General features: G+C 36.7%; 1 protein-coding gene across 2 annotated transcripts in view; it reads left to right on the top strand.

Annotated features, from left to right (window-relative positions):
• The window catches only part of ADCY2 (adenylate cyclase 2), a 214,993-nt gene that overhangs the window by 99,832 nt on the left and 102,348 nt on the right, over window positions 1–12,813 (top strand). For both annotated transcript variants that reach the window (XM_065667665.1, XM_065667664.1), the window contains exon 4: window positions 8,047–8,196. In XM_065667665.1, the coding sequence (XP_065523737.1) occupies window positions 8,047–8,196 (150 nt within the window). The remainder of the gene's footprint in view (window positions 1–8,046; window positions 8,197–12,813) is intronic.

Below are 12,813 nucleotides of genomic sequence, written 5' to 3'. Positions count from 1 at the left end.
GTAAAGGTGGAATAAGTTGTTAGCAGCAGCATGAAGAGGTTTTAATATTTACTTTATTCCTTCCTGACTGTAAACCAAATTAAGTACTATCTTTGTCTCGACTTGTCAACTCTTGGTAGCATTTGGCTGACACCAGAATATTGAACTTAAAGTTTTCCTGAGAGTAATTTTTCCTGTTAGATGTTTTCCAGTTAAGAATTAATGCTGATTGATCTCCATATAGTTTAAAATGGTAACCAAGGTCTTTAAAAACATTGCAAATACATATAATAAGAGTGCGATAATTCAAAACTTTGGCTCTGAGGAAGTTTTAATCCAGTTCTGTAGGTCATCACTTTCCTCAGTTATACACCACTATTGTTATTCTCCCTTCTGCTCCATATCATTCATCGTGAAATACATAGCCAAAGATAAGTGTTTCCTAGCACAGACTGCCAAATTATGAAAAATTAATTTGATGAAAGTTTGTCATAGTCATCAGGCAAGCAGCACAAATACTTGATGAATATTTCCTATTAAAAAGCTTATCCAGATCTTTATCAATACTGATAGAGAAAAGTATTATGTAAGAAAAACATTCTTATATAAATCATAATTTCATTTATGTAGAGATCATAAAAAATACTATTTCAAAATGTCTAATCACTGTTGTCTGTCGATTAGACTGAAACACATATTAATTGCTAACAGTTTGCAATGCAGTAAAAAATTATATGTTCTTACTGTAATTTATCCATGTAATACTAAACTATACATTGATTTTGATTTCATTGTATATTGATAACTGAGAGTATGTAGCATACGTAATATGCAGTGCAGTTAGACACAATATAAACTACAGTGACTGGGGAAGAAAGCTGAAATAATCATTGTGGGTTTGAGTGTAATCTCATTTCCAGTTATGCATGCCAGAAGTTAGTACATTAATAAGGATCACATATGTGAGTGTCAGTTCATTTATCTTTGTCCTGCCTTTTCCTGGTAGGTTTTGAACCTATTGATTAATTTCTGTAAAACTTGCCAGAAGGGGAGATGCTTAGAGATACATAATGCATGGAGAAATTTCATGAAGGCTGGTAGATATTAATAGGAAATAAACTTTATGAAGACTGTAAGATAGTACTGGAGAGATAGCCTAGTAATACTCCAGCTGAAGGGAAGTAAGGAGAAATCTACTGTGACACATTTAACTTGACAGCATAGTGCTGTAAGTAAATACCTTTATATTAGAGATTTTAGTCTTTTCTTTTAAAGAGTGAAAAAGACTGAGGGTATCTCAAAATCAGACATGGCACTATTTCTGTAATTTATCAAAGGTTGGTGTATTATCCCATAGTGTTCTTTTTCTTTTTAAGAAAACTGTTAAAGTTTTATGGTGGTAAATGTCTTGTCTCTCTGTTTATAGCATGCTAGTACTCATTCCTAGATCAGATACAGGACCTAAAAATGAGTATTGGTGTTTTGGGGGTAGCATTTTTGTTTTTAAGATGGATGAGAGCATCAGTTGTTTACAGATTCTGCTTCCAAAATTTAAGGCAAACTCAAAGTTACTGTTAGTTTTACCTAAACATATATCTCAATAAATTTGAGGTTTGTATTTTGTTGTTGTTGTTCTTTTGTTTCAGCTAATTGTATATTCAAATGTGTCTAAGCAGTTTTAATAGTAAAGAAATAAAGTTATCCCAGAGGTGCATGTAAACACAATCAACCCTCACTGTAGGCAGGAAGGGGAATGCAGTGGCTGGCTGGTTCTTTCTGAATGAAGAGAGTATGAGTTCCCCTCTTGAAAATTTTATTTTAGATTCAGAATGTGAAAAGTCATTAATTAGAGTCAATAATATTGATTATGTATATTACAAAGAAGTGATCTAAAGGGACCATAATTCTGATTCATGTTTCTAGTGTGTTTTTCCTGGGCTCGATTCAAGAGCTTACAGTGTATGATCTGTTTTCTTCTATACTGGCATATAGATAGGCTCTGTGTATTCACAGAGCTGAATAAAATAAATCCAGTAATTCCACAGATCAGCCTGGAGCTATGAGAAGCTTCAATCCGCAATAATGATAAAAAGAAAATCACATCAAATAACACAGATATTACAGAAAAGGGATATCCTGCTGGTGTCCACAATGCTCTGATTTCATAAGCTACAAGGAAATTGCATATACAAATTAGAAGAGCAGCATCACAGCTTCTTGGCTTGTAAAATGACATACATTCCCCTTCCACAAAGGGACTTTTTACCAAGTTTATTTTATCACTGAAGATAGTTTATCTTTAGTTATAGATAGTTTATCACTGAAGACAGTTTGCTGATGTCTGGAATAATGAGTAATTCATATTCTTATTGTTTTGTTGACTATCAGATATTTTGAGAAGTCAGGTTGTTGGGTTTTTGTTTGTTTTTGTTTAGAGTTTTGTTTGTTTATTTGTTTGTTTTTAATTGGGTTGTTTCTTGCAAAATTGCAAGGTTTTTTTCTACTTACCTGTCTGAAAAACATTTGAGAATCTCCTTGATATAGACAAAGGGTCTCTGAGGGTACTAGAGCTTCCTATTTTTTCTCTCCTTCTGTAGTATACTCTTCTTGCATCTTTCATAAGTATTTAAGGATTTAAATACCTTTTACCTTTCACCTTTCACTACAATATAATGTTGTAGTCATTAAAGAAATTGATTTTTACTCTTAATTCCCAAGTATTTATTTTATTCCCAAGTATTTATTATTTTAGTGATCTCACTAAGACAAATATGGGAAAAGGCCAGTCCTTACACTGTGCAACAGCAGCTGGTGGACCAGGCACCACCTGATCACTCGTTTTAGGTCAGCTATCTTTGGTCTTTTTGAGGAGTTTGAAGTACTATATAATAAAGAAATAATGGTCAAAGGGATGCAAATCCACAGGAATACAGACTTGATTAACTTTGCTACTAACCAAATTGCTTGGTTTTGAAATAATGGTTGCCTTATGGGCAAACTGTCTCCTGTTTTCAATTCTGTCATTGTTCTTGTGAGTTAATCATATAGCTATAGATATTGCTGACACTGAAATGTATTAAAATGTTGGAGCTCCTTCACTTTGGACCTCCATAGGTCTGGAAATGTGAAAGAAAAATGTCAAAAGTGTATGACTGGCCACAGCTCCGTGGGCAAGTGTTGCATGGAGTAGCTGGAGAACCTTCTAAGCACTAGTACTTAAAATAATGGTATTTTGCATAGTACATCGTGACCATGTGAATGACTAAGTTACATGGTGGCTAAGCATTTCCTTTTCAAACACTGCTTTTCAGTTTCTACACTGTGGTATTCTTACTAGCTGAATTTTGCCTGAGTCTAAAACTGTACAGGTTCCAAAGAAGTATAGACTTGTTTCCTAGCTTGGCTAGTCATACTACAGACCATCAAATGAAAGATCAAATGGGGGAGAGACATCGTTACAGAGCTAAAGAATTTGCATCTTGGCAATGACACAAGAATTCTTTGTTTTTCTCCCATTAATTTCCATGCAGACATTGGAAATTATACCCTTTCTTGCCCACCCCTCAGCTTCCATTTCCTCAGCTTTCTTGTCCAGAATAAAAATGGAGTCTATTAAAAAAAAAAAATTGTTTGTATTGGAGTTTGGGGTAAAAATGCTGTTCATGCAAGAATTGCAGGAAGGATATGTACAATAGCTAAGAAGAAAGAAAAGCAAAAAACCCCTAAAACCCTCATAAATTGGAGACTTTCCACATAGGGAAATTCTGTAGAGAACTCTGAGTTTTATATTCAGTATTTGAACAGCAGTTACTAATATATTAACAAATAATGCTTTGGTTCAGAAGCAGCAGCTGATATTATAAATCTTTTATCTAGCATAGTACTACTTCCTTGTATACATATACCTTTGTAGGCACTTTTCATCAGTTGAACTTCTATATAGTACACTGCATTTTTTTGAGCAACTCAGTGAAGTTTAGTACTCTCTTGAGAAATTAGTCATAGCTACTTTGTCTTCATTTGCTTTTAAATACAGTCTATTTTGATACTTAAGCACTAGACATCAGATTACTTTATATTCACTGATACTGAAAAATACGTGTGCTTGAATGGAAAAATACAATTTAGAAATAACCCATTGCCTCGAAGTGCGTACAGTTTTGTATAGGTCAGAAGAGACAGAAGAGAGATCAGGCATGATAATGATCCTTAAGTGATCAGAGATACAAGCTGGTACCTGGAGTACCTTGAGATACTTCCCAGAGGTACTTTGGTGTTCCTTGCATTAATTTTTGGCTGATGCTTAGACTACCTTCTGTAGACATTGAATTTATTCATTGATTGAGCAGAAACTCACTATAGTATACACTTCATCGGTATATCTAAAGGGGTGCAGATGGTGCAGGAGATGGATTTGCCTCTTCACTGACTGTACAGATATGAGAACTTCTGCTATGTGACTCAGTGTTTCCATATGTTGAATTGAATGGAAGCTTACTAGAGTTTATGTTTATTGTGGGGTGGGTTTTGTTTTTTTTTTATATAATGTATGTTTGTAAAGGAGATTAATAAGGTTCATGCAACACTGGCTTTGAGGTCACCTTGGTCATTTTCTGCTGTTGAGTAACATCGCTGTTTACACCCTTCTCCAAAGTTCAGGCTTATCCTTCTTGGCAGAAGCCCTCACAAAGCTGTGTAAGTCTATTCAGGTGCCCCTTAACTGTTATAGAGGTCTCTTGGCTATAATGGTACCTGCATAGTTGATCAGAGCTCTTGCAGCAAGATGCATTTTCTTATCAGAAGGTCCACCACATCTTCTCTTATTAGGAAGCATTCATCGGGGGGGAGAGGGGGGAAGGGAGGCAGGTGTCAAAAGAAAAAATTAAAACAGAAAGAGGAAAAGGGAGCTGCAGAGTCGTGGCATAGAGAAATGACAAGGTAGAAGACTGATGGCCTACAGGATTTCACTCCAAGTGTTTCTGTACAGGTAGGATTCGCAGCATGGTGTCTTCTCAGAGCAGGTGCCTGAACAGAAGGAACTTTTTGTACAGTTGCACTCTGATTAGAGAACTTGCTTAGGAAATTGAAAGCTCAGTTATTTATATCCTTTTTTTTTTTTTTTGACTGATGAAAACTTTGAACCTGTTTCTTCTGGGAGAATGCCTATGAGACTTTAGAGCAAGTGTGGGATTGAGCACGTCTCCAGATCATATGTTGGAGCTGGACCACAGTTCAGAAGAAATTGCCAGATTTAGATAAAAGAGATATTCAGTATGAAGGGCATATGATTTTATTTTGTTTAGTAATGTTTATTACATTTTTCATTTAACAGTCCATAGAAAAGACGCATTTCACTCTGTAACTCTTCAGTGACACATGCAGATATATTCACTGAAGCCAAACCACGCAAAGGCAAAAATCCATCGGTCTGACTCAGAAACCAGTTTGTCTATTTTTCGGTTGTTTTTTTTTTTTAAATTAGTACACTAGTAACTCATTTCTGAATGAACTCCATGCTAGCCAAAAGAATTAATGATGTTTTGAACACAGTTTCTATCTACTTATTCACTTATATGCTTACGTGTGACATCTACACTAAGTATGGCAATGGCTGAGGTATCTGAGTTGTCTTTGAACAGACTAATTCAGGTACTGGAATCCAGAACAGAGCTTCATGTGGGCTGAATTACCCCATTGAGAATCTGAAAAGCCTGGTTAATTAGCTTCCTTACCTGTCAGTCACTTATTTCCATCTATTTTCTCATTTCAGCTAGTTCAGTCATAAAACTGTAATCTGTTTTTCTATGGCTGTGAAGATGATACTCATAATTTACTCCTCCATCTACCCATCACAGTATTTTATTATTTCTGTTCTGATTGGTTATATTCCTGAAGGTTTGTTTTAAATAGTCTATAACTTTATGAAGTTGGACAATGCATTTATTGAGTTTGTATGCATCTTTTCAACAATGATCTCTCCATAGAGATTATGACAGCACACTGTTGATTTCAGTTCAGTTCAGTGTTCATTTTATTACTAAATCTTCCCACTGCATATCTGAGAATTTCTCTGCCTAACAACCTTTATTTTCAGGCATTTGTTCTCATTTCATAATTTCATTTCAAAAACTGTCAATGATTGCCAACTGGAACACCCTACCCCTGCACTGTAACCTGTCATATAAGATCTTTGTTCTCTTAAGAGTGCCGTGACGTTTCTAACGTCAAAGCAGAATCAGTTGTGATTAACAAAGAAATACAAAAGTATTTTGAATTCAAATATTTTTTCTAAACCATCAGTTCTTACTCTTTTTCTTTTTAATTGTTGGCTTTTGTGAAAGGTTTCATTTAAACAATATCTTATCCCTCTATTTCATAACATAAATTCTTTGGAGAAAGTGAAATATTTATATTTTTCTCTTTGTTTTTACATTTACATATTCCAGAAAAATTGAAGAACTCAGATGTTGCTTTTAGGAACATTATAATCCCATGATCAGAAAGTTTTAAACATCAGTCCTTTTTGAGGCAAAGGTGTATAGTTCTAGTTTTTAGCTTAGTGGAACCATGAGAAGTGAGATGTCAGACATGTCACAGATGGAGGAACAGGTACTGCCTGTAGCAATGTTACAATTTGTGTGGAAAATAAAAACATTCCTTTAAAACCTTCATTTTAAAATGTTCATTTATAAACGGAGCATTAAAACTCCATATTTTTTTTTGTGAATAAAAAGAGATGATAATTTTTTGTGAAAACAAAGAGATGGATTTCCGTTAATAGGAAATACCTCTTCTCTGAACCACTATCACGTACTGCTGTTCTTTTTTTTTTCTTTTCCACCAAAAAAAGCCAAATGTACAGATGTACACCAAAACAAATGTACACTAAAACCAACCAATGAATGATGGCTGGGAAAATTTATCATAAACCTCATGATTAGATTAACTTTGGAGAACTCATGAAATTTTAGCCTTCTTTCTTTTTCTGTCTCTTCCAAATGATGAGTACTATGATATCACGTAGTTCTTGTAATCCAGACTATAATCATATAGGGCCTTATACACTAGTGTCTTACAGAGAGAGACCCGCTCTGACCACATTCAGCTGTATCTATCTTTTTTTCATTGAATTATGAATTGGTTTCATTACTGTGTTTCTTCTGCTCTAGGTGAGCTAGGATGGGTAAATGTGTCTTTCTTTTTGCAGCAATAAACTGGGGTCAGTTGAAAGTACTAGTATCACCACACAGTATTCTGTCCTTTTCAGAGTTCAAGCACAGGAAAGGCCTGCCTCTCTCCTCTCTTTACTCTCTGAAATGTCACTGACAATCACTAAATAAATAAGTGTATTCCTTAAGCTTACTTATTTCTCATGTTCATGTGTTGCTGTGTACACTGAGCACCTAATGCTGTAAGTTTGACCCTAAAACTTAATAGATTAAGTTTTAGTCAAATGCAGTTCTTCAGTAGTAGTGAAAATTATATTCTAGTAGAGATGTCATATCTCACTAGTCAAAAGTTGCTTAACCATCACCAAGGCTAATATTTATAGTTGACTGACAGGTAGTAGTGGGTCAGGCTGAAGTAAAATGCAGGTCATGCTGTTGATTTAGGTGGAACTTTTCACCCCTTAATCGTATGGCACTGCAAAAGAAAATGTCTTGCCAAAAGAATGTGGCAATAACATGGCCTTCAATGTTGTTATTAGGAGCTATGGCTATTGTTTTATGTCAGTAGATCATGATTCCACCCAATTAATACTCAGCAGTGGATGTAGAACATGAGCTGAATTTCTTTTACAGAAAATGTGTGCCTCATCGAGTAGGAAAACATGTTGTTCATTATCATTCTTATTTAAACCTAAATCAAAATGATATTATTGCTTGGGATTATGCCACTAATTGTGATGGTTTTGGGAAAGGCTTTTTGGAATCTTTGCTAGAATCAAACAAAACCAAAATGTATAACTGAAGCAATCTTAGGGTTATGTTCTGTTAATTTATTGAAATACATTTCCTAACATTTTTTTCTTCTTCTTTTTTTTTTTTTTTTTTTTTAAACCCCTAGATATTGGCAAACGTAATCATTTTTATCTGTGGAAACTTGGCAGGAGCATACCACAAACACCTCATGGAACTTGCGCTGCAGCAGACCTATCAGGACACGTGCAACTGCATTAAATCCCGTATCAAGTTAGAATTCGAGAAGAGGCAGCAGGTAAAATCACAGCCATGTCTGGGTCTTTTTTGGTGTTTTCACGTTGTCTTCCCATTCATATATAGATTCTGTTTGCACACCATCTCTTTTGTTGTTCTCACTGAATGATCTGTGAGATGTGCATGTGCACTTTGTGTATCTTCAGTTCTTCATGCCCAAGAGCAATACTGCAAAATCACTGCAAGGAGATATTACTGCACTGTTTTTGAAAAATATTTGAAACTATAATACTGATGAATCATGTGATACAGCTCTAGGGGTCAGGTATGTTAAGAGGAGCTGGGGGAATTGCATAATGAGACTATCTGTCACTTATTGTAGCAGCTGAATAAAAGGCTTCTCTGATTGCTTTATATAGTTCTTTTTCTCTTTGCAAGTTCTGTATAGTGCCTATCATCCTGACAGATAGGTGCTTCATTTAAAGGAATTTGAAATACAAATTAGTTCATCAAGTAGTAAAGAAGATAGGTATATTTTGTTTTGAAGGTCACCAGACTCAAACATCTATGAACTGTTAAGGGTCAGAGAATAAAGCCTTCACTGACACTTTTCTGTTGTCACAGAAAGTGCAGGTGCACATACAGCTCATATGTCCTAGCTGACCTTAACTGTCATGTTTGTCTCACAAATACCTGTAGCCATATTGAATCAAGGTTTTCAAGATCCAGAACCAACACTTCTTTTGCAGAAAAAGCAAATGGAGAGACAATACCAGGACATTAACAAGGTCGTATGTGCATTCAGAGGGCTAGCCCTATTCTGCTGGACACTTGGGTTGCATACTGGGTGAAGTTGCTGCAGAACATTTAAGGTAGTCTTAAGGAGAACATTTGACAGTAAAGGCAGGCTTTGATGATTAGATGTAAAATCTGCATAAGGTAGTGTAACAGGAGAGGCTGTGTAAGAGCAGTCATTTATAAGTTTCCACCTCTGCCTCCATGAGCTGTGTGCAGTGAATCAGTGGGGTTTGTAACTGATAGTACATAATGCACATTTTACTATCTGTTGAGAATATGGGTGAGAGTATCTCCAGGTTAGTTCCAGTGAGACAATTTGTGACTGCAGAGCAACCAATGCCAGGTATCTGCAGACTGGGCAGTCTCCAGCAATGCAGAGCTGATGTGATGGCTTCTAGGCTTGTAGTGACTTTGTAGAAGATGGTTAACACTGTTGCCTGTGCTTAGGCCTCAGCTGCCAAAAGGATATATGCAGACCATTATCAAACAAGGTCTCCCTTATCCAGGAGCAACCTGTGAGACAGCTTGCTGCGCACAGCTGTAAGGGCCCATGTTTCTACTATTGATTATTTTTTCCTACAGGGACAGGAAATGCATTGGTGTATCTGCAAGAAGCAAGAGTGTGTGTTACTAGACACTCTTGGTAGGTGAACTCAAAGTGGTAAGGATGCTGCTTGTAGAAGTCAGTAGTTAGAACATATGTAGTGCTAGCTGGCGGTTTGTGTAAATGTGTATTATTTACCTAAACACTACTAATTTCTATGGGAAGGCGTAAGAAAGTAGTCTTGGTTTCCTGGCACTTCTGAAGGTCTTACAGAAATGGCTGAGAACCTGACAATGGAGAGAAGCAAAACTATCTGGAATTTTGCACCAGATGCTTCTTCTTTGTGGTTTGTAGGAGTCGTGTTTCATATATGCTGGAGCCCAGCAAGATGAAAAGCAGCAACAGCCATCTTTCATTGATATATTGTGTTGTTACTATAGAGTAATGGAGGACATCGTATATAATTTATTATATATATGTGTGTGTTATCATATTTATGTTTTCATAGAAATAAACATATAAAATTGTTTAAGATACCTACACAGATCTAAATAGCGTATTGCAGGTCTGGATTAATGACGGGTCAATGTCTTATTAAATGGAAGTGTTTATGATGTGAATGATCTTTTTAACCTCCAATGAACCATTAGCTCATCAGAACTTATATAGATTTCCTTAGCATTTATCCTCTCAACCTCATAATACCTCATAATGTCGTTCATCTCATGTCGCAGATTTTACAGTAAAAAAGCCAGAGATGCACTTCTTTATTATTCCACTTATGAGTGCTAGATATTTAAATGTGAAAAGGTAAATGAGGACTAATTAGATAAGTTTAGGGTTTGTTTTCTTTCTTTTTTTTTTTTTTTTTTTTCCAGGTTTAACTTCTTTGTTTGCAAATTTTTTGGTCAGAAATTGATGTACTTTGTCTTTTAATACTGCTTGCTTTGCCAAGAATCATAGAATAGTTAGGGCTGGAAAGGACCTTAAGATCATCTAGTTCCAACTCCCTGCCATGGGCAGGGACACCTCACACTAAACCATGTCACCCAAGGATCTGTCTAACTTTGCCTTGAACACTGCCAGGGATGAAGCATTCACAACCTCCCTGGGCAACCCATTCCAGGGTCTCACCACCCTCACACTGAAGAACTTCTTGCTTGTATCCAGTCTAAACTTCCCGTTTAAGTTTGTATCTTCATCCAAACTGTTAGAATTCAGAGAGCTAGTCAATCATACTGCTGACTGTTTTTAGAGGAGTGGGATACATTGAAACTGTAGGAGCAGGTGCATTAAAAAAAAACACATTGGGTTTTATCAAAGCCTTTATTAGCCTGTGAAAGATTGTAGCATGACCCTTGATTCTACTTGATTTAATTTACCTGAGTGAGAAGTAACACTACTTTTACACAAGCGCAGAGCATAGGATGTGCTTCTAAATGCTTAGGGCTACAGATCAAATTGCAGTTTTTTCCAGATCAAGGACATTATGTTTTCATAATTGGTTTTGAAAGGTGTACAATTTATATTCCAAATCATGCCATGGATTTCCTCTTACTGTGTTTTGAGAATAGGCTCATACAATGTAGCCAACTATTGTATTTCAGCTGTTTTGGGGTATTTTTTTTGTCTTTGAATAGCCTTTTTGAGAGTACCTTTTTTACAGTATCAGTACATAAGTATATTGAATTACCACTCAATAGTTATGCCAAAGAACTCAAGAGAAATGCTATATTTATCATTTTTGAGTGAGACCAGCATACATTAGTATCTGATTAAATAGGGGTGTACATATTTATACCAAGGTACAAGTTAGACATGTGCCCATACCACTGTGTACTTCTGTTAGGGCATGGCAAAGGCTTGCGGCTCCCAGGGAGATGGGTGATTACACTCCAGCAAGGCAAGGGTCCCACAGCATAGGGAAAGTTGGGTAAACCCAGCTGCTGGCACCCAGGATCGAACAAGAGTCCAGAACACTAGTTAAGTTTGTGGTGATGAGGCAGGTCTGAGACCAAGCCAGGAAGTCAATCCACATCTCAGGGTCAGGCCCAGCAATTGCTGGCAGGTCCAACATGAAGCTGGGAAGTCAGTCCAGGGGCCAGGATCAAAAGGGTCCACAGCCAGCTCCTACAGCACAGCTCATGCAGTGGCTGAACTGGAATGTGGCTCCTGGGCCATGGGCGGAAGCTTATGCCAAGGTGAAGTTGGTCAGGGCCAGTCAGTGCCCCAAAAGCCTTTACAGTTTCATCTGTTTTATTGCATAGGACTCATACTTTGGTTTGGCTTGGTTTTGCACTATATGTGTTTGCCTGCAGCTGTAGATATGTAAATATTTATGCATATCAAGAACATCTTTACGAACTCTGGTTTCATAGGGCTGTGTTTGATAACACTGGCCACTGGATTTTGATAGGACAAAGTTTCTGATAAGATAAGGGGTAATAGATTTAAACTGAAAAAAGGTAGATTTAGATTAGATATTAGGCAGAAATTCTGTAATTCATGAGGGTGGTGAGGCACTGGCACAGATTGCCCAGAGAAGCTGTGGCTTCCCCATCACTGGCAGCGTTCAAGGCCAGGTTGGATGAGGCTTTGAGCAACCTGGTCTAGTGGAAGGTCCTTGCCCAGGGCACGGGGGTTGGAACTAGATGATCTTTAAGGTCCCTTCTAACCCAAACCATTCTATGATTCTACAATTTTATTTCCATTAACATGCTTTGTTGTGAGAGTCACTTTTAAAATTCTGTGGTAAAAGGCAGTATTGTAAATGTCCACTCTGGTGTTTCTCACACAGCCTTTCTATCTCTTCAGTGTATATAAAAGAGAAATGTAAAACTCTCCTGACCTCTGTTAAGGTACAGCCTTATTTCAAGATATATATTTAAAATAGCCTCTTGTAATGTTATTTGTCTCACTGATACAGCCTGGCTGACAGTTTGTAGGGATAATGACTCACTAACACTGAGTGCAAGATCTTATCACTGACAAGCAGTGAACATAATCACTTTTCTCTCTTCTGGTGCCTTGCATCATGGGACGTACGAATATACACTAAGAAATCCCTGCAACATCACAGGGAGGTGTTTGCAAGGTGCTGGTGTTCAGTGGGTTCTCTAAATGCTGTCTTTGAAGAGGAGGCAGTGTAGTGATGGGTTTAGAAACAAATGGTCAGGTAGCAGATGAAAATTAATGAGGTTTCAAGGAATTGAGTGGGATTTTGTTTTTTCACCAAAACATGGTGAAGCAATGAAAAGCATTTGTTACAGGGACTCAAATATTTCAATATTGTTTTTAAATTAATTTAAACCAGCTGGAATCTTTCAGTAAGTCTGT

This window comes from Lathamus discolor, chromosome 2 (genome assembly GCF_037157495.1).
Source record: "Lathamus discolor isolate bLatDis1 chromosome 2, bLatDis1.hap1, whole genome shotgun sequence".
In the NCBI taxonomy this organism is placed as follows: Eukaryota; Metazoa; Chordata; class Aves; order Psittaciformes; family Psittacidae; genus Lathamus; species Lathamus discolor.
This window is presented reverse-complemented; position numbering and strand designations above follow the sequence as displayed.